Source organism: Tympanuchus pallidicinctus, unplaced genomic scaffold (genome assembly GCF_026119805.1).
Source record: "Tympanuchus pallidicinctus isolate F22 unplaced genomic scaffold, pur_lepc_1.0 scaffold23, whole genome shotgun sequence".
NCBI classification, from domain to species: domain Eukaryota; kingdom Metazoa; phylum Chordata; class Aves; order Galliformes; family Phasianidae; genus Tympanuchus; species Tympanuchus pallidicinctus.
The window spans coordinates 7,142,389-7,170,207 of record NW_026294740.1 but is presented as its reverse complement, the minus strand read 5'-3'; the positions used below and the strand labels follow the sequence as shown (position 1 = coordinate 7,170,207).

General features: G+C 42.5%; 1 protein-coding gene across 1 annotated transcript; it reads left to right on the top strand.

The window, feature by feature from the left end:
- The first annotated feature begins 134 nt into the window (after positions 1 to 134).
- Positions 135 to 27,756, top strand: GNA13 (G protein subunit alpha 13). The gene is made up of 4 exons (XM_052688051.1): positions 135 to 498; positions 2,122 to 2,348; positions 18,118 to 18,168; positions 22,833 to 27,756. Exons 1-4 carry the CDS (start codon positions 216 to 218, stop codon positions 23,403 to 23,405), a joined length of 1,134 nt encoding a protein of 377 aa, XP_052544011.1. The 5' UTR covers positions 135 to 215; the 3' UTR covers positions 23,406 to 27,756.
- Positions 27,757 to 27,819: the final 63 nt, after the last annotated feature.

Genomic DNA, 27,819 nt, shown 5'->3' with positions numbered 1-27,819 from the left:
CTCCCGCCCAGAGCGGGCGCGACTCGCGGCCACGTGACGCTCCCGAGCGCGCTGGAACCGTCACGTGACGCAGGCGGTCACGTGAACGCGCGTGCGAGGCGCGAGGGCACGTCCTACGCCGAGGGTGGGGCGGCGGATGCGCATGCGCGGGCAGAGAGCGGGCTGGTGCGGGCCGGGCCGGGCGGCCGCTCCCCTCGCTGGCAGTGCTCGCTAAGATGGCGGACTTCCTGCCGTCGCGCTCCGTGCTGTCGGGCTGCTTCCCCGGCTGCCTGCTGACCAGCGGCGAGGCCGAACAGCAGCGCAAGTCTAAGGAGATCGATAAGTGCCTCAACCGGGAGAAAACCTACGTGAAGCGCCTCGTCAAGATCCTGCTGCTGGGAGCGGGCGAGAGCGGCAAGTCCACCTTCCTCAAGCAGATGCGGATCATCCACGGGCAGGACTGGGACCGGGCGGCCCGCGAGGAGTTCCGGGCCACCATCTACAGCAACGTTATCAAGGGTGCGTCGGCCGGGGGCGGCCTGAGGGCGGCGGGGCCCGGGGCCGGGGGCCGGGCGGGGGTCCTCAGCCTTCGTCCCGCTCGGGGTCCTCATCGGCGGCCTTCCTCCTGCCGGCGGGATCGGGACGCGGGGTGCTGGGTGGGGAAGAGCCGCACCTGAATCCGGGCCGTGCCCCGTGCCGGGCAGGAAGCTCGGCGCGCGTTCTGCTTCCGTGCGAGGAGCGGCGGCGGCGGGCTGACAGCGGCGGGCAGAGCTGCGCGCTCCGAGCGGCCGCAGCCGGGCTGGGCGCCTCGCCTCACCGCTGTCAGCCGGCCGCGCGTTGTCGGCCCTGCCTTCTCACCCGTCCCGTTCCGAGTTTTGGTTCTGTAACGCTTTGGTACCGTCTTCAGTGTGTTTCTTGAGGCTGAATTGTGGGCAGACGTTAGCCTTTCTAAATGGGGCTTAGGGATTCGAGCTGTTTTATAACAGTACTTCAAATGAAGGCTGAAAAACGTAGTGAGGAAGTAGAAATCACGAGCAGAAATGTTGAGGTGATAGTCTGTTAATAAAGCCGGGTGATTCGTACTGTAAAAGTATACATGGAGCAAGTGCGGGTCTGCTGCAGCAACATGGCTTTGACAGATACAGCAGTGACAGAAAGAGAATGGATTTTGGAAGGATACTTTGATACTGATGAATCATAGAATGGCCAGGGTTGAAAAGGATCTCAAAAGGCTTCACCCCGCTGCCACGGGGGGGTCATTATCCCTCCATTAGTACACATCATGTTTCTCTGTGCCTTTACAGTTGCTCGTTTCTTACCAGATTTTATTTCTTTGCCACCAGCAAACATAATACTAGAATTTATTTCCCTTTGTTTATGTGATTGGTATCAACACAATTTTATTTCTTTTTTTTTTTCCTTTAAGATCTATGTGAGACAGTTCCAAGACGCTCAGTTTCTCCTAGAGATTATTTACTTTTTTTTTTTAATTATAGTAAGTGTGGGAAAGTCTTCATGTAAATGCAATTCCAGCTGCTCTTAAGCAGTAAAACCACACAGTTCAGAAAGCTCTGTGTTTTTACTGTGTTTAGTCTGCCCATCGTGAAGATGTTAAAGAACTGTCAACCCTCTACAATTCAATACAACACTGTAACAAAGTAGTAAGATGTGCTCCCTGTGGGCACTGGGGAGCCTTAAAATTAAGCCATCAAGTGGTTTAACATATTCTGAACTAAACTTTTAAATATACTTCATTTGTTTGTGTTCCTGCCAAGTAAATATAACAGCTGTAAAATGATTCAGGAGATCAGTGGAAAATATAAATATATGTGAAATATATTTACATAATACCATAGATTGGGGATTTAGTGGTTTAAAGATGGCATTTTTGGAAGTGTTGTATTTCAGATATTACCCTGTTTCTCAAGGCTGTGTTTTCCTGATAGCGGCTCTTCTCTGAGTTTTGTTACTACCATTTTAATTCAATATTTCTGAACCTTTCTGATTTTCTCCTGGCTTCAGAGTCTTACTGAGCTTTGATTGTGCAGAGTAAGCGTATTGTTGGACTCTGCAGAGTTATAGGCTAGAAAGATAATAGGTGCAGACAAATTCTAATTGCAGCGCTCTTTCATGTTGTTAAAGGTGTGAGAGTCCTTGTGGATGCCAGAGAGAAACTTCATATCCCCTGGGGAGATCCTGTTAACCAGAGTAACGGAGATACCATGATGGCTTTCGATACCCGCTCGGTCACGGTGGTGCAAGGAATGGTGGAGACAGCAGTTTTTTTACAGTACCTCCCTGCCATAAGAGCTCTGTGGGCAGACAGTGGGATCCAGCATGCGTACGACAGGCGCAGAGAATTCCAGTTGGTAAGCTTTGTTTTTCAGTGTTGTGAGTCTGGGGTGTGCGGGCTGCCTGGTTCCTGTGTCGCTTTTTGGTGAAATGCTTTCTGCTAAGCGACCTCCTTATGGATGCTCAGCGTTTTGGATGGTAGTCTGTTGTTGTGTTACTTTAAACTCGTGCATTTAGCTCCATTTTTTTCCTCCTTTTTTCTTTCAAAATGAAGATTTACATGGAGCACCCGATATAATTGTCCTCCTTTAACATGTGAGAAAGCCGACGTATCAGTTACCTTTTATGTTCAGCAATAAAGCTTGGAACTGCATAGTGTTTGTAACAAATGATTATTTTTACATTTTCCTACTTTAAAAAAAACCCAACCATCGTTTGGAGGGACGGCTTGCAATGATCTTTAAGAAAAGATATGCATGGGTTAATGAGAAGAATTTAAAAACCACTCCCTTCTCGATTCCAATTTGAGCAATCTAGCAAACATTCCCTCTGTATACTTCCTGTTTAATTTCGGATGTCTATGTTAATTCTCATGTAATGAGGTTTTTGTTAGATGGAAGTCCTCAGCTAAGGCTGGAATATATAGTTCAGAAGTGGGATTGGAAAGGAAAAAGGATTGCCTCGATTCTCGAGCTGAAACATTAGCTGTGACAGCTAAAGCCCCTTCGTTCCGTTTCCATGCTGATAATGCAAGAGGAAATGAAGACTTAGTTTGCTGTTTATTGTTTTGTAGGCTTGTGTAGTAAATGCCAGTGGCATAGGCTTGTTTAGGGGTGAGGGTGGGGTTTGACAACCTTAAAATAGATTAAATCTGTTCTTGTTGGTCTCTTAAAGCTAACTGGCTTTGTGCTTTTATGTCTTAAAAATAACCTTTGTCTTAATGTGAATCTGAACAATGGCTGATGATGTCTCCTGTTGAGCTATTATGAACGATTGTATAATCACAGGCTGGCTTAAATAGGTTGTATAAATATTCTTTATAAATATGTATTGCCCAGATCCTGGAATGTCTCAGAGAGGTGCCCGACTTGCTTATCGCCTGCCTGACCCGTTTGTGCTATTTCAGTATGTTTTTAATGAGGCCTGTTGCATCTTACATTTTGCATTGGAAATTATCACAAAGGGGTAATTGCACAACTGCATTCAAGATTTTTATCTGCTGCAAATGTGACTTCTCCTCATAATTGCTCTGCTGCAAATGTGACTCCTTGTTGTCGTAATTGCTATGCTGGAGTGATCTGTTTTAAAATCCATTGAGTAAAAACGTTTCATCTTTTATTAGATACGCTTAATAACTTGAGGCTAAGTAGCTCCCTTTTCCTTCTTGTACTTCTGCCACCTTGGGTTTCTGACAAGTAGGTTCTTTCCATAACTGAACCATGTGCAGAGTTTCACTTTGAGTAGGAGCTGAAAACGTTTTCTACTGAATCTGTGAAGGGAGGGGGGAAAAGAAAGTTTTGTTTTGGAGGTTCCTAAAGCTGTGTAATGGGCTCTGCAAAAAACACATGTTACCATTTGGGCTTTGGGCAGAATATAAAGTGTTTCTTAATGTGCTATTCACAGTTGAGTGCTGCCCTAGTGATAGGTTTTGCAGATCAGGTAACTGCTTTATTTATACTTACACTGCTTTATTCCCTAAGTTGTGCTGAGATTTTGAAAGGATTTCTTTATCACATGATATAAACGTGGAAAAAAAAAAAAAGCTGAATGATGTCATTGCATGGATTGCAAGCAGCATACCCAGATGTCAAGTCTCAATTTTACCCTGGTACATTTCAGCATGAAGTTATGACAGGTACACATGGTCAACAGAGTGACAAAGAACTCCTGAAAGCAGTGTGTACTTCTGACATAGCCACTGGCAGGCTTTGTAGGAGTGTGCTCAGGGAGTCCAGGCGTGTGCTGTGGAATGAAGACAGATAGCTAAGGTGGGAGCTGGGGGTGTACCTGAGGGAGGGCAGGAGAGCTGGAAGGCATGTGCAGGTGGCTCAGTTGTATTGAGTACTGACTCTTCAAATAAGGCTTAAAAACTGAAAATCGTGTTGCAGCGTGGGGGATAAAAGAAAAAATACTGTTCTGTGTGCAGTTCACCTGCGTGTAGCAAAAAATGAGATGTAATGAGAAATCAGCACTAGAGGAATTAGAAAGGAGTGTTATTTGTGTGTGTGCTCTAACTTCAGAGTGATGAGTGAGTTTGAGGCTGTGCTGAGTTTGGGACTGCACTGAAAAACGTGGCTGGTATTATAATGGCACAGACAAGGATGCAGGGAAAAGCACAAGGATGCTTATGGTGGGAGTAAGGCAAAGGCAGAAGTGAGCAAATGAAGAACAGAGCAATGATGGATAAGGAGCGAAACAAACATTTGCATGGAAATTGAGGGGAAGGATGCAGGAGTGTGGTTCTGGATGCCATTTATAGCCTGAGCAGATAAGTGTAGAACAAGAGAGATTAAGATGAAAGGCTTACGCACGTGTGTAGTTAAAATTTGAAGATGGCTGTGTATTGTGAGAGGTCATTGAGCTATTTGTTTTGTTTTTCTCCATCTTTCATTTGTAGCACCAAATGATGCTGGAAGCCTAAAGAAACAGCGTCGTCTTTTTATAGCAGTGTGGAGGGAATGCGGTTGTATTTTAATAGAGTTAGAAATCAGCATTTCCAAGCCTAGTTCACTGGTGTCCTTCCTCATTTTGTTAATTTAAGTGGTCATGAGGATAGTTAATATCTTTTAGTTCCCTCTGTATAAAAATAGGGGCCTTCTGGCCAGTAACACAGCAGTACTTAAGAAAATTCATTAGTTCATCCTTGTGTAATGCTTTAAAACTGAAAAGAACTAATGACAGCTTACAGTGCAGTATGTGCTACTTCAGTAGTTCTCTGATGGTTAATATTATAATCCCTCAAATTTTATTACAGACCAAAACCACTTAGGTTCTAACACGGTTAGCTACAGGTTACTTTGGCTCCATAGCATAGTCCCTGTAATTTGCTCTTGGGGTTTTGGTCATCCACAAGCTTTGTCTATGGAGCTTTCCTCCTTTGGCCTTGTGTCTGACAGCAAGCATGGATTAGCTGTGGAGTTAGTCTGTTCCCCCCAGTGCTTTGTCATCTCATTCACACTTTGGGTTTCCCATTACAAGTTGATTTCCAGTAAATGTAATCTCCTGAAGTGACTTGGATAAATCTACCTTCTCTTAATTGTGTGACTCACGGACCAGTGGTTTGTTTAAATACAAAAGCAGGCTGGTTTTCCATTCGGTTGGAAAGCTGCTGCTTGAGCGCTGGAGTGAAGTTTGTATTGCTTTACTTGGAGGAGGAGGGAAGCAGAGGTATTTTTAACAGATTGTGAGGGATGTCTGAGTGCTTAAGTAGAGACTTCCTTGCTTTTATGTTTATACCCGTGGGATCCTTCGTTCCGTAGTTGTAAAGGTTTGCTGCTCTCATTGAGTTTTGCTTTCAGGCACTGGCAGCTGAGAAAGCATCTCGTCCTGGTGCTGTGCATCCAGTAACTGAGGAGAGCACTTCTGTGCAAGTGCTGCTTCTGAAACAGTCTGCTTCTCTCTGAGAGTGGAAAAGTGGGATGAGAGCTGGGTTCCTCATCTACGTGACGAGCTTTGAACGTGCTTCTTGGTAAAGATACCTTTTGGGTGGGTTTCAACGTTTGTTACCGGTGTTTGTTGATCTTCAGGTGTGTGCTTCTTGCCCTACTTGCACATTACACAGATGTTTTTTTAATGCCGTGACCCTTCAGTGTGAGGAGGCAGTGATGACATTTCATTCTGTCAGCGTTCACCCAGAGCTGCAGACACGGCTGGCACATAAAGATGATGGGCATGTGTTTACCTCTGGGTCCTGTTTACTTTTGTGACATGCCTGCAAGTGCTCGATCAGATTATAGAAGACAGGAAAAGGTGTGTTCAGAGTGAAGTTCTTTTTGCTGCAGCTTCTCTATAGTATTTTTTTGTCATGCAGAGTGGCGCTTCTGGAGAGTGTTGTACAGCTTTCTGAAGGATTGTATTTCATCTTCTTTTGGAGCTTTTCTAGCTTCTGCCTCTGAATATTGATGGGGCTATTGTATGCAAGAGAACATTAAATTAGCTCTTAGGGAGAGAATCAGTCCTCAAATGGCCTTTGCAAAGTACTAGCAAAATTTATGTTCTTTCAGGTCCAAAGGCAACATATCTTTGAAATACACATATAGAGTAGTGATCCTGAGGAGGCCAATTCTTTGAGGGTAGACTGGGCTGCGTGACAAAGCAGATGCATCCACATGCAAGAAAGAGGAAGTCGTGTCTTAGAGGCAGTTCAGAACTCAGTGCTTCAGCAACCCTGAACCTGGAAAAAGACAGAGCATCTTGCCCACGCCTCATCAGAAGTGTCTTCTACACTTGTGACACTGAATTTCAGAAGGCTTTCAACAGCTTGTACCCTCTGGAATGTGCCAGTACTCCTCTCACTATTCATCCTCTGCGTCTTCCCTGAACTGGAGGGCAAGCTTCAGTGCACAGGCTGTCAGAAAGTTGTATGGACTCATGGAGGGTTGTCAGAATTGGTAGCATGGTTAGGTTGTGGTTGGCTCAAAGATCTTTAAGGTCTTTTCCAACCTGAGCATTTCTGTGCTTCTATGTGAGAATCTTCTTGTGATCCAGTCACACAGTGCTTCTATAAACATGCATTGACTTATTCAAACACACTAACTGAACTAAAACATGGTGATTACACTGCATGTTGCTTGAATTTTTGTAGATAAAAAATAACAACAGTGTTGAAATATGAATTGTTTTTCCCCTTTTTCCCTGATCCATAGGTCTGCTAAACAGCACATGACAAGATGGCATGTGTACAGTGAGCACGACTCCTTAAAACCATTGGAAAGGTTAGAGCTACTTGCCATCTTCTGTCCTTACTTTGTATTAAAAGGATTTATCAAAGCTTGTTGCTAACACAAATTTCCTCAAAACTCATTTCTATACAAATCCTCAGAGAAGACTGGGAGTCTCTGTTGTTCTGCTGTTTTTCCTGTTCCAGTGACAAGATTAGGTGGATCTATATTAATAAGGTTTTGTACAGAGATTAACACTAGAGCCAAACATTAAGGAGGCTTATTTTTTTGGCTGAAAACCCTCCCAACATGTCTACGGGTGCTTTGGGTAATGGGGATTGATCATAATATTGTGACCGAGCTGAATTACCTTTGAATGAACTCTTAATACTAATTTTACACAAAATGCCAACTTTCATCCTTTTCCAAATTCACATTAGGATTTCTGTTTCAATCTCTTTGATTTCCTGTGCCTCGAAAGGCTGCTTCTGGATTCTTCTGCCATTCTACCCTGTCTGCCTGCCAGCAGTTCAGCAGGGAGGTTCGGAATATCTGAAGAGCAGTGGCCATGTATTGCCTGCTGGCTTCGTAGCATAAGCTGGCCTGGTTTTACAGATACAAGGGTGGACATCTGTGTCATGTATTGTTCTGAACACCTAGGAAGTAGATTTTTTGTTATTCACAATAGTTTGATTTTATTTTTTTTTTTCAAGTTTGAATGTAGTTTTGGTATGGGCTTTGTGTCCACTGGCAGAGTTGAGTGGTGAATGTGGTTGCTGTGCGGCGTACTGCTGATGTATTTGGTGCAGCCAGTGGCTGTATGAGTGGCTCCTCTTCACAACCACTCCAAATGAGTGTGTATATATCTTGTACATTATTTCTGTGTACAGATGTGACTGGACTGGGATCGTTTCAGTGGAGGCTGTCTTGATGTGGATGTGTTATGGCAGTGTGCTGAGTTGACTTTCAACCAAGAGTTCAGACGAAGAGATTTAAGTGGGTGAACCTTTTTCTCTACTGATTCTTTGAAAACTGTGCAAAAGTGTTAGATGTGTTTTTTGGTGCTTCTGCTGCCTACAGTTTAATATGAGACCTTGGTACAAACATAGGCTAGGAGCCAATTTCCTTCCCAGTTACTAACCTGCATGTCAGTACCTGTAGCACTGTTACTTCACACAATTTCAATGTGGCAGTGGCTCCGACTTTGTCCATTTGGAAGTTACTTTGTATAAGGCAAATCTATGCTGCAAAATCCCAATATTCACAGCAGTCTGCGAATCTCTGTGCTGGCATAACGTGTGGAAGCAGCAGTGATGTTCCATTTATATACATTAAATTAATTTTTACACTTGAGGCAAAGAATAGAGTGAGCTTTCTCATATGTGAACGTGGGATCTTTTAGGATTAAGGTGTAGTGCCAGGGGCAGCACTATCTCGTGCTGCTATTCCCTCAATTTCAGCCTGGTTCCAGTCTGCTGTTGCTGAGTACATATTCACATACTCTGGTTGTATTTGGATGTGTGCGTAGGCTGTCTTTATTGGTATGAGTTTCAATTTGTGATGAGTGCTACTTAAATGTGCCCTGCTCATGCTGTAACTCTTATGCAGAAGCAGCAAAATGGTAGGAAACTTTAACTTGTGGTAGCTGAGGAAGTTGCTTAAGAAAATGTGAGAAAACAAAAGTGCAGCTGACCTTAATACATAAGAAAACACACATAGTTACACAGAGTAACTATACTGGCTACTGTAGTATACGCACCTTTTGTTTCGTTTAACCAGGGAACTGAGAAGATCCCGCATCCTTTTTTTGTTAGAGGTGAGTTTCTGTATCTTCCTTCTTTGTTCGATGATGCCAGAGAAATGGCTGTAAGCAACCTGCTGGACTGGGGGCTCAGCAGACAGCTGGAAGCTCTTCTCACCGGCTGTGCTGTGGTGTTTGCTCACCCCATGGTGACTGAATAAAGAGGACAGGGATGTTGCAGGAAAGGGAATACAGCGTGCAGATACTTCTGTAATCCAGAGCATCTCTGCAGAAGCGTGTACAACAGTTATGTAGTTCTTTTAGAAGGTTATCTTCTAGTGTCGAATTCTACAAGTGATATGAAATGTTTGGATATTGCTTCTATTTAGGAAGTTTCCGAGATTCTACTGTCTTGACTGCTTTAGACACAACTTTTACTGCATCTTAAATTAACGTTCATCTAATGGTACTTGTAGGCCTTTCAAAAAGGTAGTAAATTTATCACTAAATCTCATCAAATATCTTATTACAAGCTCTGATACACTAGTACAGTACTAATGCTTAGTTCTAATGCTTGGTTTAGTGCTGTTTGCAAACAAAAATATCAGAACTTAATTGAAATGGATTCTGCTAATGGAGGCAGAGGAAGGACTGAAAAGCATTTGGTCTCCTGGATTTCTCACGAGGCTGAAATAGAAACCAAATGTGTGTTATAAAACTGAATCCTAGGGATACTTCAGTGCATGCATCAGTATCTAGTTTAGGGTTCTGCTTTTAAGATGTTATGATTTGGTTTACTGAATGTGCAATAATGGAATTTTCAAGCATCTTAAAGTTCAACATGACCAGTTTTAGTGCTGATGTGTTCCCACATGCCAAATACTTCTCATTTTTTTGGAGCGTTTGCCAGTCTTATACAACTTGGAAGCAAGCAAAGCTCTAAATGATGGATATTGGATTTGTAGACTCACTGCTGCTTCAGTGTTAGATTAAATGCAGTTTGAGTTGCAAACACATGAAGTCATGGAGCCAGTGGGTCAGCGCACTGGAAGAGGAACAAATGTTTACAGTCTTGTTCCAGTCTATTTTGTGTGCAAAACATCTAAAGTTTACATAGATGCTTCCCAGAGTGTAAATAGGCGTTGGGAGGTGGCTGTTTCATCTCCATCAGGTCTGTTTTCATATGGCTTCTTGCTAGGTCCCTGTGTGTTTTGACTTGAAAGATCATTTCATCAATGAAACTCTGAAAAATATTTGCAGAATATTGAGTGCCTTTCCTAAAGGAAACGTTCTGGAAGACAAGTGTTGGTTGTAAATGCTGAGGGAGCAAGTGAAAATGGTCTTTGAATGGTCTTTTGTACTTGATCTTCTGAACAGTATATCCTAAATTGCAGTCATGGGTTGACTTCAGGTTCTGGCAAACCTGAGTGTTATTTGTTCGATGTATTGCTTTTGCAGTTGTTGTGTCCTAAATTCTGTTTGTGGTGTTTGCTAACTTGGCTCTGATCTCTGCAGGAGGCTGCAGGAGAGATCTCTGCATCATTGAGAGCGGTCCTAGGGATGCGTGGCATGCCAGCATAAATGCTGTGTTTTGCTTGGGCTTTTAGCTGTGGGAAAGCTTTTCAGCAGGCTCTTGGGTTTTACTCTTGAGTTGTACAAACAGAATATCACTTCATACAGCTCAAAATTGTTCCATTTCTTAAAGTTCTCAGCTGCTAATGGAATATGGCACATCTTGCTTTCCAAGAAGGCTTTCAGGATTACTTGGAAATGTCATAACTGAGCGATGGAAGAAACTGTAGTTTTGTAGGCTTTAATGGAAAGCCATCTCTGTTCAAGCCTAAAAGCTGTAGTGTATTTTCATATCTTTAAGCAAATTTTATGAGGAAGCTGGCAATTAAATCACTTCATCAGGAGATGGGAGGGATACCTAGCTAACAAATGAAATCGGAGGTTTAAGTCAATGAAGCGCTTTGAAGGATGATTCAAAACCACGTTCAGTGCAAGAAGAAAACAGATGTTTTCTTGTTTGGAATACTGTGTTCTAGGCTGAGTGCTCATGGCCTGGCGTTCTGCTCCTTCCTGTGGGACACAGCAGCCATGCAGGCGTCCCTGGGTTTCCAGCAGGGTTTCCAGCACCCCCAGGTGCTGCCATTGACTGCAGTGCGTGTGCTCAGGTTGACGTGCTCTGTCTACCTCCATTTCTTAACCAGTTTGAGAATTATGGTTTAATTGGATTACTTGGTAAATAGGGAATAATAGATTAAAGGGATATAATTGGGTTAAAAACCCTTCTTAAACTCCTTCACCTTTTGCTGTTAGTGCTGTTGTATGAGATAAAAACGTCAGGCATGCAATGAACTCAGTGGGACTCCTCCCTTTCTTGATTCATTTTTAGCTTCGTGCTATTGAGCACCCTCCACCAAATTGCACCCAGCTGTTCCAAATTCTGCTCTACTACCAAAAGGTTTTACAGATTACTTTTTATGAATCAGGACCTAAACCTTTCTTGTTTGAGGCCAGATCCTCAGTTTTGTGCCCGAATGAGGTCTCACCTGTGTGCTGCGTGATGCGTTTCTCCTTGCTCTGAAGAAAAGTCAAATACAATGTGAGCTGCACGCAGGAAGTGCTGAAAAGAGGAAATAGGATGGTGCTGAGCAGAGGTAGGACGAGCTGTGACGCATTTGTGACGTGCATTGGTGGAGGAAAGCATTGTTTTGTACCCCTGTGAAAGCAGATGTGCTCTGTATCTGAGGCTCTGCACTTTTGCAAAAACCTGTCGCTAATTCCAGTGTACTTAAATTTTATCTTGAAAACAGGCAGGACAGACTTAAGCTGACTATTCAAATGGTTGTACTGGAGAGAAAGAGGATAGATCCTTAAAGGTCTGATCATAAGGTCTGTGCTTCAGCCCTCCCGAGATTGCTCTTTTAACACTGCTTTAAAGCAGTTTGCCATCACTTTAGGAACAAATGAGTATAAATGGATCAGATGTTGGATCTGTTTGTGCCACAAAGGTGTGATAATGCTTCTGTGGGCATAAATGGGGTGGTTTGCTCTGGTGTCAGTTCGTGCTGGTTTTATCATAACATTGTCTGTAGTTAAAGGAAATGTATTTCTGCTGTGGAGCTGTTTTCTGTGTTAGTCGAGGCTTTCGGTTCAGTAAGTGAATGGACAGTTGCTTACACTGAACTTTTCTCAAAGTGCTCTATTAAAAAGGAATTATTGGATATTCTTGTTGTAAACTCCCGAGACACTGCCAATAAAGTTTCTCTTTAAACAGAAGGCAATACATAAAGTTATTACAGTTAGAGCAGATGAATGGTAATAGGGAAATAAATAATTTTCCCCAGGCATAGCAGATACCAAGCAAGTAACTGAAGTCACTGTGAAGTAAGGTGGGTGTCTGAGGTTTTTTTTCTGATCAGAATAATCAAGATATGAATGTCCAGAATTTCCATCCTTTTCTCTTAACCGAGATGTGTTTGGAAGAGGAACCCCCGTTTAAAGGCCCAAGAGGAGTGAACAATGAGAGACGTGAATCTGTAGAAACATCAGAGGTGAGAAGGGCCCAGGAGTGTTCCTCACTCTGAGGCTAGTGAAAGAAATGGAGCAGACTTAATGTCTGGATGTAGGGCTTGGCTCAGCTTTCACTGTTCTATCAGAATAATTAGATATTGGAGATGGGTACCTTAATTAGGGGTGGATATGTTAATGGCATAAATGTCATCTTGATCATCTGACTCTTTATTACAGTGTTTTGAGGCTCGAGGGTTGGGGTGAAGGGTGAGCTGTGCTGCTCCCACCTGCTCGTCTCACTAGGAAATGTCATTGGCTTGACTCAGACCCCTCTGAGGATTGCTCCTGTGCTTACCACTGAAATTTCAGAAGACTTGTGGTGGGTCAGCAGCAGCAGCACTGAGCTGTAGTCAGAATTCCTTTGGGTCGGCTGGGGCAGAGGGAGATCGAGAAAGTAAAGGTTAGGGGTTCTTTTGGTTGGATTATTTGTAAAAATCTTCAGATATGATTTTATCTGTATTAAGCCTGTAATAGCAGAAGCTGTAAGTACTTGATTGTATGGGTGTGGTAAGATGCAGCATCTTATTTAACACGCTGGTTCCTCCTACGTCTTTCCTTCTTCAGGCTGCATTTCCCTGCTTTAGGCAGCTTGCTCTCTATGTCAACTTAGGCATATGCATAGCAACCCAAAAACATTGTAGTTACCTGTTCTTCTTTTACACTAAGCTTTAAAAAAGCGTGTTTTTTTGGTTGTTTGGGTTTCTGTTTGTTTGTTTTTAATAGATGGGGAAATGTTGGTTTCTCTTTTCCCAGAAATTCAAGTCGGGTCAGGAAGAGAGAATGATTGGTGTTTGCAATCATCCTGCTCTAGTTACCAAGCTGTATCTCCTGTTCTCATTAAATACCTGATTTACTCTTTCAGATTCTCAGGCCTTTTTTAATTTATAGCTTTAAGAAGAATTATAGCATCTGTGTTCCCCTAAAGCAGCTACAATTCATTTAGCTATCTTAAGGTATCAGTAAATCATATGTGATGGCTGATACTGTTTTCATGGAAACCAAGTAAGTTGATGTCACTTCCTGAGTTTAAAAGATGTGTTCATCTGCTGTGCATTTCATGTAGTTTTCTTTCCCACAAAATATTTGTGGCTGCTTTGTTGTAGGTACTCACTGGTAACGTATTAGACAGTAATCTGTCTCTGTACCATGTTTTGTTATGAAAGATTCTTAATCTTCTGGTCTTCTGAATTAGAACAGCAGATAAAATGCACTGGTGTCCTATAGGTAAATCACTGCTGCAGAAAGAGTGCATTGCACAGAGCTTGAGGTCCTTCATCGTACTGACATAAGCAGGATTGCAGTTTTGTGAGGGAAGCTGTTGTTCTAACATCGGATACCTCGATAAGAATATGATTTAGTTGTGCTTTGTGAATTACTCCTGAGTTCACAATAAAATGGCTTGGCTTGACTTCTGCATAGGGATCACAAGGCTCCAGGAGGCACACAAGCTGTTCTGAATCAAACCTTTCTGAAAATGGAATACTTGACAATTATGAGTAAAGTTATTTAACAGTCAACTTCCTGTGGTTTACATGCTTTTCTGAATCAGGAGGCTGAAGGCCTGCAGCTGAAACGCATGCGCCTTGCTTGAAGTCAAAAGGGCATCTTCTACAAGCAGTGAAAGAGATTGCTTCAAATTTGAGATTCGAATATGTTGTTTTAGTCCTGTATGAAAGGTGTAAGAGCACAGTCATCTAACGCTGGAGGATCTTTACAGCTGATGTAGGCCGTTCATTTTTGCTGCGCTGACTGCAGTGGCTGCTGCTTGTCAGTGTGAGTGCAAGAAATGTGCTGAGGCCTGTGTTTGACTTCAGTGCTCGTGTTGGTGCCTTCAGGGCTGTGCTGCAGGCTGAGCAGAAGGAACTGAGCAGCACCAGGTGGGGTCACGGGGGGCCTTTCACACACTGCACAAGTTTGCTGTGCAGAACTGCTGAGCTGCAGAAATCGCTTTGAAAGTTGTACTTGCATTTAAAAACAAACAAACATAAAAACCAACACCTGGGACCTTCACAGAGTACAAGCAGAACCACGCTGTTCTGTGTAACAAGCTCACTTGTGAACGTGCTGATGTTACCTGACAGCAATTGATTGTAACCTCATTTTTATGTAATTGGTATCAAACCCAGTATGTGTGGTGTACTCTTATTTTTTTTCTTTTTCCCCCTCCTCTCCAGTCTCTCTGATGAGAGCATTGTGACATCTTCTTAACCATTAAAATAGCATCAGAGATGTGTTATTCCTGGCTCTGTGACTTGTTCTCTGTTGGAGCATGAGGCAACTGACGTGAGCTCGCTGCATCACCGTGCTTTAACTAGATCTTCAGCTGGACTTTCCGTGATACATGCTCACAGAATGAGGGCTGGAAGACAACAATGTAATGGAAAAGTTGCCTTTTTTAACAGAGAAATCGTGCAGTTTCCCAAGCTGCTGTTGGTTGGTCATTGGTGGCCTGTTTCACAGCTGGCAGTGTTAGCGCAGATGAGCGGCTGCAGCAGCCATGTGGGACAGGTGGGGCATGGCCAGCCAGGGCAGCACGGGGAACCCAGCTTCTTTTTTCTAGTCATCTCAGGTAAGCAGGTAGTTTACAGTTTGTCTGAGAGAACACTTTAGAACTTGACGGACGTTTGTTGAGTCCAACTGTTTAAATACAGCCACTGCCATCAGTTTACAGTGCGAGATCTAGTTCTGTGTGTGGTAGCAGGAAATAGCCTGATGTGAAAGGCGTCTTTGGACCTGCTGTGAGACAAGATTGCAGACAGATCATCATCTTACTCGGTTTTAGCAATTACTGGGATGAAGTCTTTCCATCGGTTTGTTTTGTTTTCTCCTTTCTATGGATTGCTCTCCATTATTGTAAAAAATAGAGACTGGCACCTTCCCAAGGCGTCAGTCTTGCTTGGGTGCTTTGTGATGCTGCTTTTTGAAGCTTATTTTAAATGTGTTAAAACTCCTCAGTTCTGCAGTACTGCGCTCTGATAACAATCTGGTAATCATGATAGTTTGCTGTTCAGAGGTATCTGAAATTAGTGGTGCTTTTCCTGCTACTAGGAGAAAGTCAAGGTCAGAGTGGCTTTGTATGAGTTAGTTTTCTGGCTTGTAGCTCTATGATCTAGAGGGGTGTCTGGAATATGAAGGAAAAAACGGGTTGTATTTGGAGACATTGGAAATCCTCGGTGTCATCCAAATAAATAAAAGCCAATGAGTGAATGGCTTAAAGACACTGCAGGGGTGAGCCCCATTGGCAGTTGCTCAGAATGGTGCCTTATTGGTTGTCTGAAAAGATTTTCATGAGGAAGGAGCCTGGTGACTGATCCAACGGCAATGAGGAGGGAAGCTCAGTACATCTCTGCTTTTTAACTTTCACTGTTCTTACATCTGATTACTTCTATAGACTAATTACTTGAATTTCAGTACGGCCACCTTGATATTTATCTGCCACTGACTTTTGTTGCATGGCAGCCTAAAAACCGAAGCAACTTTCCCTGCGTTACTTTGCTGTTCCTGGACATGTGACTGTAGAGCATTACCACTGCTGCAGGACGATGCGTTTTGCATTTGTGCTTTCTGGAAATCCCCTCCTTGGGAAGCTGCCTCTGGTGCTGTTTGATGACCTCTGAAGGCTGTGGTTCGCTTGTGTGCGTGAGCTGCCGGGTCTGCAGTAAGCCACAGGATTTGAAGGAGAGGCAGTAACTCATGCATTCCTGAACTGTGGAGTTAATGCTTCAGGGAACAAGCGCTGCCATAAGTAGTATATAAAAGAGCTGGCATTAAAATACATATATGCACACACACATATACCTACAGCTCCTGAGGCCCAGGTATTCTAGAATAAATATCTCCTCTTAATGAATCTGATGTCTAGCCAGGTTTTTTTCTGGTTTTGTTTTTTTTTAAATAACCCTGTGGGGGAGGAAGGCTCTCAGCTCCTGCTAGAACCTAAACGAGAAATTGAGTCTGACTTTATTTTGCCATACCATTCAGCTAAAGGCGGTGGGTTTAGCTCTTGGAAGGCTGAGTTCTGTTCCTGTTACTCCTGTTTGGGAAGCTTGAGGCTGAAGTATTCCTGGTAGGTTTGTGTACAGCAGTTGTGTTTTTATTGCCTGCGAAATAAGAATGCTCTTCCACCTACACGTTCCTTGCAGGGCTGTGTTTAGAACAGATCTCTGAAATGCTGAAAAATATAATACAATACTTCCTGCAGTTACTGCAGGCACTTGGTGCTGTGCACCAGCAGGCTTTAGAATGGTGTCACTGCCGTACTTTGTCCCCACTGACAGAACAGGTAGAGTGGTAGGTCTGTGCTGGACTCTGTTCTGCAGGTGTGTCAAGCACAAAGCATGTTTCAACTGAAGTTTCACTCTTGCCTAATTAGAAGTTGATGTTCAAATTGCCCAATTAAAAGTGCAGCATCTACTTCTATTAAGTGACTTGTAGGATCTACTAACCTTGCACATGTATCTGCTGGAACCCTTTATTGCTCTGTTTCTTTACCCTACTGTGGTGCTGCTGCTTTGAGGACACAGGTTCACACTGAGATTTGATGCGATTCCTAGAAAAATTTATCGAGCACAATTCAAGTGAGAAGTCATCACTACTGCTGTGTAACTGCTGTCCTGATTCACTTGTCTGGCTTGGATGTAGCTGTTCCAGTCTTGGATGCTTTGTGGTTTTCTCTTCAAGAAAATGCAGTCAGAATTCCTGTTCTCCCATCATCAGAGTGGGAACACAGATGCTTTTCTTTGTGTATTTATAATAAAGTAAGTTATGTTACGGCTTGGTAATCAAGAGCTGTCAGAGGGAAGCATGTTATGTTTTTGTTGTGATGCTGGGAGTCCTAAGTCCTTTCCTTTCCAGTGAGCTCAATTGGTACACTGAGTAATTCTGGGTCCATCAGTGTCCTTGTGAGAGGGGTTCCTTCCTAGGTGCTAGTGCTCCCCCAGAGTCCTGGGATGCTGACTGTAGTTACAGAAGGGATCTTCAATTTTGTGTTAGTGGAGCGGTTAAGAAGTGTTGTTACTGTGATAGTGATAGCTTGAATTGGAAGGTTGCCCATACAGTAGATGCAGCATCGCACGTCATTGCAGCACAGACTCAGTGTATTAATCCCTGACTAAGGAGTTCTTCTCCAACTTGATCTTTGACAGGAAAGCCTGTCTAGTAAAATGCTTCCTCTGTTTCTCCCCCTCTGCTCACTGTTTGTTGTGCTCAGGGGCAGCACACGAGTGGATCCTATGGCAGTACAGCTATAAATTCATCTGCCTCCAGTGCTCAGCGCTTGCATCTGAATGCATGTGCCCAGAACCTTCAAAGGACTGGGAGAATTGAATGCAGCTTTTCATACTGAAGGCGTGGTTGTTTCCTTGCTTGTTCCTGTGGATAACACTGTAGGATTTATCTAGCAATCCTAAAATTGGAAAGGATTTTCCCCTAAACGTGGCTGACTGTGCTTTTGAAGCTTAAATATTAACTGGCCTAAATAAAACTTCAATTGTGTTCTTAGGATTGCTGATTTAGGGGGGAAAAAGGATAGTAAGGAAAGAAAGCTTACAACAATTCAGTTTAGATTTAAATTAACTGGACTTGAGAGTGTAAGCCATGGAGATGGAGTGAGCCACTTGCTAAGGAATTGTTTGCTTTCATTCCTAGGGGGAATCCGTAAAATATTTCTTGGACAACTTGGATAAACTTGGAGAACAGGTAAGCTTTTTGTTTTTCCTCTCGTCTTTCCTCTCCTCAAAGGATTCTTTGATCACTGGATTTTAAGCTGGTCAAATATAATTAGTGTCTATGAAAATAACTTTAGTTACCTTTGCCTACTTCATCACCTCAGCAGTTCATCATTGGTGTGTCAGCAGCACAGGGCAAAGTGAGAGCCAAGAGATTTGGGAAATAAAACTCTTGTGTGGAAATTGAGCAGGAAACAAGTTACAAATGGCTGCCCACGCAAAGGTTGTTAAAGTAGCACGTTAAGATCAGCTGTTATCCAAAAATGACTCCTGAATACGTATAGATGCACACTTAGGAAAACTAAGTTAAATCAATACATAAAACAGAAGTAACTGACTTAGTATCTATTTTTAAGTGGACGAATTTGGTACAGAATAGAATGTGTTTTCTCTGGGGAAAAAGCTGAAATTTCTGTAGAATATTTTTGATACGATGCTGGTTTCTATTTCAGTGATGAAGTTATGCTCGTTAGCCTTGTATTGCAGAAACAGCCTGTGAAAATTGCTTTTAAAATAGAGTGCTAGCTTCAGCTCCATGTTGCTCCATGGTCATTTCCAGCAGACGGGTAACAAATACTGAAGGAATCTGAGCCGCTTCAGATGAATGCTGTTACATCGTGCTTAATTTCATTTGACTTTGTAACAGATTGGGAAAGAAAAAAAAAAAGTGGAGCCAGCCTTTTTGTGCTCTTTTCTCTAAGTAGAGCACGAGTGATGCCTTGTGGAACGTGTGTGCTGCCAGGTATCTTGCTGCAAGTCCAGCACTCGCTCTCAATTTTTATTGGCCTTGCGTTATGAGAGAATACAAAACTGCTTTAATTCTCTTCAATGAACTACTGAACTTGTTGCAAGTGGTGGATTTCTCACACTCTAAATCCAATGCTACTTGAATTTCAAGGGGTTTTTTCCACTTATTTTTGTGTACTTGGATGCAAATTATTGCAGCTTCTCTTTCAAAGGTCTTTATGAGAAACCTTCTGCCAACCTTTGATTACAGCGTGAGACCAAAACTCACTACAAAAACTCCCAAGAGATTTGGGAAATAAAACTCTTCTGTGGAAATTGAGCAAGAAGCAAGTTACAAATGGCTGCCCACGCAAAGGTTGTTAAAGTAGCACGTTAAGATCAACTGTTATCCAAAAATGACTCCAGAATATGCATAGATGCACACTTAGGAAAACTGAGTTAAATCAGTTAAATTTGTGTGAGACCAAAACTCGCACAAAAAAAACAAAAGCAAAAAAATGTGTATGTCTGTATAGACCTGTATGCATGCACCCTCCAATTGTATTTCTGCTGTTGCTGTGGGAGTGCTGAACTCCAAATGACAGCATTTCCTGCTTAAGGTTAGACCAAATACTATGAGATACAAAGGATTCTTCAAGATCTGCAGTCACAGAAAATATTTAATCTCGGTGGAAAAAAACTTCTTAGCTGTGTTACTAAGAGTGAAAGATTTGATAGGTTCTTCTGGTTTGTTCTTATCTGTATGGAAGATTTATCTAATGATTGTTTCAACAAACTGTATTAATGTAAGTATTTTACTGCTTTTATCTGATAATCTGATTCAGTGAGGCTGGCCTGCAACTGAATTGTGTATAAACAGATAGACCTCTGGCTTGTGTGCCCCTTGCCAAAAGGGAGCTCTTTTGCCTGTTGCCAAAAAGGGAGCTGCTGATAACAGCATGTAGGGAAAAGAACTTGCTGTTCAGATTTAATCAGCGCAGCAAAATAAGAGAGGCTGGGATCGGCTGCATTCCTTGCAACTGCTTGTTACTTCTGCTGCCAGTGCAGACTGTATGGATTCAGAAAAGCTCATAGAGACATTGGTTTCCATGGTGTGGTTGGCTCATATTCATACCTTGAATTCCAATTGTAAGTAAGCAAACAGTGATGCGATAGGCAAAATAGCTACCTGATAACATAAAGTTGTGCTGTTGAAAAAGGGGGACTGTATGAAATTGAGGAAGATGACAATTCAGGAAGAAAGCAGGAGGTAGGAAAAAGTTAAATTGGGTTTTAGGAATCATTGCTGACGTGTGTCCTTGGGAAGAGCCAGTGCTTACAGGCAAATAGAGCTGCCTGGAGGAAAAAGGGGAAGAAAGGAAGGTAGCAAAGAAGTCAGTCCCCATGAAAGAGTGGACAAAGTGAAGAAGAGTGGGTACAGGACAAGTGCAATGGTGCAGCAGGGAGTGGGATCAGTAGTGAGGAGGGGGCTGCTTTAGAATTAATACAGTAGCAAGCTGCTGGTATCCCAGAGATCTCTATGAAGAGAAGAGAACTGAATTGTCCTTCAAAAAGAGCATTAAAATACTGGGAGATTACTTTGGAGTTGTATTTAGTCTCTGGGAAGCAAATGATGTCTCTGTAGCAAGCACTTGACTTCCAGTGCCCACAGCTGTTGCATTGGAGTAGCCAACGACGTGGGATAACATGTGGTAGGTCTTCTCCACGTATGTGGAACTTGAAAGTGTTTTATCTGTGGTTGCAGTGTGCAGGGAATTTGTCAGGAATTCTAGGATGAAGCCCTTTGCTTGAAAGCTTTACTGAATAAACAGTCAGGGCTGGCTTCCAGAGGAGTTTGCTTTGTCCTCTTTTTTCAGCGTGGAAAGCAGTATGCAAAGCATATAAGGCCTTTCCTATTATTTGATCTTATTCATTTATGCACTTTTAAGAATATCAGTCACTCCTGAGCTTCTCTAAGACTTCCTGGTTTTGCTCTGAGAACTTGTGACTGAATTCCCAAATAAGAAACCCTATAGGAGGCTGTTTGTCAGATGGAATATGTGTTGAGCTCTCTTGCTAAAATGCTAACAGTCAACATTACTCAAAATGCCTTCATGTGTACCCACTGCCATTTGATATCACTGTGTTTCTGATTGTCCTCCTCCTTTTAACAGCATTTGGTAGAAAAAATCCAAGATAAATGTGACTAATACAAACATCCCATTACTTTTTATATTCCCTTCTCTCTTTCATCAGAAGGGCTGGAGCACAGATCTGGTGCACGGCTGGAAGAGAACATGGGACTGTTAGAGCTGTTGAACTCTCCTGCAGACTGAAGTAGTACAGGCTTGGGATTTGTATTAGCCGTGCAGGGTGGGGATCTTTTGCTTCAGAGAACTGCTTTGAGATTGCAAGCCATGATAAAAATCAGTGCCTTAGTCCTGGGCGGCTCGAATGAAGAGAGCAAGGAGTTCAAACAAAACAGTCTAGCTAGTTTCACTTTTGAGCTTACAAAGTAAAGCAAATCAAATGTCTGGAGCGTTACACTTCCCTTGCAGTTTTTGCTGTGGTTCAGATTTTTCTAGCTCTCTTAAACTTGGAAATGCCAGTATTTGAATTGCCATATATTTTCTCTCCCGCTCCTAACTCACAACTTATTAGCTGAATCAGACTTTCTGGACTATGATCTTAGACATCCTTATAAAAGCTTTCAGTTTGGTAACTGGCAGTGTCAAAGGAAGACGTAGATCACTTAGAAGAGGCTAAAGTTCCAGCTCTGAAACCTAAATCATTCTTTCTGAAGTTAGGAGAAATGCTGGAAAAATGTATGGAAGAGTTTCAGTAAGAAGTGAACAAAAAAGCTGTAAACCTCAGCATCAGCCATCTGGTTTAGGTGCAGTTTTTAAACGGGAGAAGACTTAAACGTAATTCTTAGAATGAAGAAATACCCAATATGATGCATCTTGAATTTCGTACCATCGAAAGCTGACTCATAAGAATTCCTCTTTCCATAAGCATCTGCAACGAGCATGTAAGAAGTGCAGAAACTTAATGCTGCCTATGAAATTCTGGGAAGAAAGGCAGGCTGGAGAACCACAGGGACAGCTGGCTCAGGTGCTTCCCTAGGCTGCGCTACTGCAAAAGCACTGCTGTCATCAACTACTTGTTTCTCCTTCTGTTCTGCTAATTGCAATTGCACAGGATGTTTGGACAAAGCCAAGCTGTGGGAGCTCAGAGGAGGGACACAGCTAATTAATAGAAGTGCTTTTTGGGCTTGTTTTGGACAGATTCAGCTGGATCCAAAAGATCCATGGTACAAACACGGCAAGTTGCTTAGGTTTGACTTTTCTGGCATAATTAATTGATTGCCTTTAATTACTAACTGAAGCAGCTCTTTTTTTTTTTTGCCCTAGAGGCAGCTGTGCAGAATGCATGAGAACGTGGGGCAAGCTGACTGCCCATAGGTAGAATGGAATACTACCATGAATATTGGTTTGAGAGACCCATTTTAGAGCCTATCTGCTGCATTCCTGTGTAGCTGTCAGATGTGTTTCCTAGCTTTGTGGGAAGATGATGAATGAAACGGAAAATAGTTCAGAATAAGGGAAATTGGCACGAGGAGCTGATGGTGCACCTTTCAGGGTTGTTTATGAATGCTTGTCGTGTGGCAAATGGAAAGCTTCAGTTCTCTGCAGGGCAATAAATGTTTTGATTTAACCTCGGGTGTGTTTCCTGATTTGACTCCAGATCTTTGCAAAATGCTTCAGTGTTGGAATATAAATATACATACGTGTGCATGTTTGTTCAAAGCCTCATGCTGTTCCTCTGCAAGCTTTCTCTCAATTGCAAGTCAGCTGCCATCGTCGTGCCTGTGACTTGTCCTAATCATCAAACTGCTTTATTTTTTAGGATTATCTTCCCTCACAGCAAGATATACTGCTGGCGAGAAGACCCACAAAAGGGATTCATGAGTACAACTTTGAAATAAAGAATGTTCCTTTCAAAATGGTTGATGTAGGTGGCCAAAGGTCAGAACGGAAACGTTGGTTCGAATGCTTCGACAGTGTCACATCAATACTCTTCCTTGTTTCCTCGAGTGAATTCGACCAAGTGCTCATGGAGGATCGGCAGACGAATCGCCTGACGGAGTCCCTGAACATTTTTGAAACAATAGTCAATAACCGGGTTTTCAGCAACGTCTCCATCATTCTCTTCTTGAATAAGACGGACCTGCTTGAGGAAAAAGTACAAAAAGTGAGCATCAAAGACTATTTTCCAGAATTTGAAGGGGATCCCCACTGCTTAACGGATGTCCAAAAATTCCTGGTGGATTGTTTTCGTACCAAACGCCGGGACCAGCAGCAGAAGCCCCTCTACCACCACTTCACCACTGCTATTAACACAGAAAACATCCGGCTAGTTTTCCGTGATGTCAAGGATACCATCCTTCATGACAACCTCAAGCAGCTTATGCTACAGTGATGTGCAAAAAGACATTTTTATTTGAGTAACTCTTGTGTGTTGTTTTCTTTTAACTAGAAGTTTACAGCAGGAGTAGAGAAATCCAGATCCTGTCAGACTTCTTGATATGTGGCTAAAAGCTGCTGCTGAAAACATTATTGCCAATTTCTGCAGAATTTCAGGCTTAATCTCTCCCAGTGTAGCTTCAAGTTGACTCAAGTTGTAATTTTATAGCAGACCTATGTCTAAGTTACCTGTAAAGTGATTAAATTTGACCTTTTAAGAACATGTATATCATCTTAGAAAATCATTCTATATTCAGAATTCCAAGTCCAAACTTCATTGAAATTGTTGCAATTGTTGAGCTTTGGCAGTAATTTTAGGGGGGCAAACCTTTCACATCTGACTTCGTAATGAAGACTGTGATATAAAATTTCTCAGGTCTATTGTTGGCTAGAAAACCCTTAAATCTCTCACTGGAATTGCGCATCTGAAGCTAGGATTGCTGGGTGTAACGTTCTTCCCGTTAAGCATAAACCTTTGCATGGGTTTTGACCAGGATGTGCTTTAAGAATCCTTGGATTGGGGGCTTCAGTCGCGTGGCAGGAGGCAGCGGCGCAGGGCCAAGTGCAGCAGGGCGCAGTGAACGGCGCAGAGCAGGCTTTCACTCTCTTGCATTGTAAGTCCTGCCTTGGAGCCGTGGCAAACACAGAGCACGATGATACGGTCCTCTTGAAGTTCTGATGTGGAAGGGGAGCAAGTTAAACTTATCTTCACAAACCAGATGTGACGTGCAGGTACCTTGCCTTTTCTTGAAGCGCTTCAATACACGGCTGGTTTATGACTTCCTGCAGTGTGCCTCCTCGTGATCAGTAAGGGTTTGGATGGATAGAAGTACTCGCAGACCTAAGTGCCTCCTTGTGTTCTGTCCTACAGTATTTTCAGTGGCCTTATGCAAATGTGTGTTCCCAGCAGAGGCCTTGTGTAGCTGACACCGTGAAGATGAATGTGTTTTCTGAAAAAAGGGCGTCACAGCAGAATGTGCTTCAGCTGATGAGGTTCTTTCTGAGACTTCCCAGTTGGGTCTAGCAATCCTAAGTGTACTTGAGCCAAACATGTTGCATAGCGTACTTTGCATAGAGTGCTGCTTGTGACTAATAATATTTCACCAAAAGTTCCATTGTAGTTTTTTTTTTAAAGGGTAGGGGGAGGTAGTACTGTTACCATGTGATTACCAAATAAGAAAAACAAAATGCTTCTTGCCTGGAAATCCTCATACACCGTGCAGCGTGCTACTAAGTAAGAGTGAGCTTGCCAACATGGGTTTTTAAAAAGTAGAGCTGCTTCAGGTCTTTCCCCAGGCTGTAGATCCACAACTCTGCCCACCTTACCACTGTGCCCCATGGAACCTGCGCATTCCTGTGGATCGTGATGCTGGCCAATGTTTTCTTAAAATGAATTTTTATCAGCATAGCACATATGTGGCAAGAGGTGTGATGTCATGTTCTCACTGCTTGGAGCAGCGTCCCTGCAGGTGGGATCATGTTGCTGGAACATAGGAAAATTGCCTGTCTTCTGAACTTAAACCTTACTGTGATTGTAAGTTGTGTTACCATCTGTACCTCATTCTCCTGTTCACAGATGGAGAATAGTGTATTTTTATTTAGTTAAGTGCTTTGAAAGACCTCTGTTTTTTTATATCATCCAGTGAATAGTCATAGATTAGTCTGTTTGCCGCAATGAGGCACTATGTTGGAGGAAGGAGTTCTGAAAAGATGTTGGAAGGAGTCACAGTGTGTTATCAACACGGTGCAACGCTGTCGAGAGGGTTAATACAATCGTTAGGTGGGGATATTTAGACTTTGCCTCTGTTGTGGGCATGGATACGGTTACTTTTGTCTTTTCATGTGTAAGCAACTCAAGGATGGTGAACTGGACACCTCAAAAAAGGCTGGTTGGGGGTATTTAAAGGGTTGGCCAACATGCCTCTAGTGTCAGTCCAGAAGTTCTCCACTTTCCTCTTGGGAGGATGGCAGGTTGGTTTGGTCAGGCTATAAATGCTGTGTGAGCAGATGACAAACCTCTGCCTTTTGGCCTCTAAGTGCATAACAAAGTCCATTGTTTGCAAGCAGAAGTTTGAACAAATCCACACCCTTGTAGGGAGGGCAATTAACCATTGGAACAAACCGACAGAAGGAGGAAGGGACTTTTTTCCATTGCTGACAGTTGTTTGAACAAGTTTCTTTTGAAAAGAGACTTTGTGTCTGTGCTGATTAAAATAATTAATTTGGAGAGAGTCTGTAGTAAGTGTTCTGTGGGATGTCAGACAGGGTGGCTGCAGAGAAGACTGAAGACTGGATATTGGATGAAGAATATTACCAGGAATTTGTCTAAAAAAAATAATAAAGTGTTGATAATTTTCTGTGTCAAGGGACGTTGGTGTCAATTTACAAAAAATCCTCCAAACTGATGTCAGCCTGAGGATGTAGGCAGTTTCACCGAGGCACTTCTGACGTGAGCTGAAGTAGGAAAATATCCAGCAAGCTTCTCCATGAACCAATGCACACACACACAACAGAGCGCCGCTGTTCTCAGTGCTTTCAGAAGACTTTGTGCATGTGGGGGCCCATAAGGCAGCAAGGCGCACCCAAGTGTTGGGGCACTTTGACAAGGTAGAAGTCCCTGGGAGATGAGCACTATATGAATCTCAGGCAAAAATGAATTATTTAAATGAAATTACTAAGTGAAATCACTTGCATTTCCCACTCCCACTTCTTTAAAGGGAGGGAGGCAACTAACCTTGATGTAACTGTTTACATGGTTCCTATGTTAACATACTGGATAAACAAACTGAATCAACAGTGGGCTTTTCCATCTTTGAACGTAGTAGCTACCTGAAAAGGAGCACATCATGTACTGTTGTATTGCTTTTTAGATTTTCTGAATATAATTCCTGTACAGCATTATTTAATTTTGGTACAAGTCTGCTGTTGTGGAACAGACTGGTTCTTATCCTGAAGCAATCACTGCTGGGTAGGAAGGGTCAGCCTGGTAGCCTGCATTCCAGTCAAGGTGCATTTGCAGGAGAGGTGGAAAAGCAGGTGGCAAAGCAAGGTTCCCAGAACTCTCTTAGTGAGAGAGTTAGCAAGCCCTGCTAAGGTAAGGTGACTGCTCAGTGACCATAAGGAGATATACCACTGTCTTGTACAGGCTTACTGTACTCGGAAGTGAAATCAGTGTTTTAATGACTGTTCCCTGCTGCAGTATGTTCAACTGCATCAATTGATACCTTAAAACTGTGGCTGTTCATCGAGGCTTTAAAAATTTTTTCTTCTTTGTGTGTTGTATGTGGGAGCGTAAGCCATCAGCTTATGTGAAATGTAAAGCTTTCTTTTGGGATACCCACTCATCTGAAAAGAAAATAATAATATAAAAAAAAAGAATCAGGTGGGTTCATTCATCTTGACGGCTGTATATCGGACTCATTTGTCTAGTAAGTGGCTTTATGTTCTGCCCATCAGAACTGTAGCAGCAAACTGCTCAGATGAGGTGTTTCAAGCTTTGTGACACTTGGCTAATAATCGTATTTACGGTCGGTTTCAGACAGCTTATCCAACTGATCTCGTGATGTTTGGGAGCAGCTCGCTGCTCAACCACAGACATAAGCATGTTTAATGGTCCGTTGCCATCGGAAGACTTCCCTGCTTATTTCTCTTCAAGGTCAATTGCAGGCCGTTCCTTTTCCAACAGTCGCATTTCCTGCTTCAAAGCGATCAGAACTTTCACGCCATACTGAGATGCTGATAAATTAACTTTACAGGTCTTGTCTGTTTGATGGTACCATTAACGTAGTTGTTTTTTTAATTACACAGCATTGCAGTACAGTGCCATTTTGCAATTTCTTTGCATTGTACTTGAAAATAAGTTGAATTGCAGACTATTTAAAGCCGCTTTCCTGCGCTTTCAGTAGCAGTGAGAGCTTACCTTAAGTGAAGCCTTTATGTAAAAATATATTTTGTAACAATCTCATAGATCTTTAACAGAACCAAGATTTGTATTAGCTTTGTATAAATGTTTGTGGCTTACGATTTTATATGTTTAACTTTTTATAAACTTTCCAGGGACTACTTTTTATTGTAAATTTTTTTTTCCTCCTTGCTTTAGATTGGCAATAAGTTATTTCTAAGGGAGGTCCTAGAAGACAAAACATCACTTCCTTTTTATAAAATGGTTAAATCAATTTATAGTTTAAAACCTCTTCCATTCGCTTGTACATTGCTCTGTACATACTCTCCAAAAGCGTTGCCTTTCAGCTATTAATATTTGCCTTGTGTACAAAATTACTGACGATGAATAAACATATACAGCCTCACACTGGTGTTATGAAATCATTTTTCAGCTTCATACTTACGTGGCAGTCAGGTCGTTTGTCTTT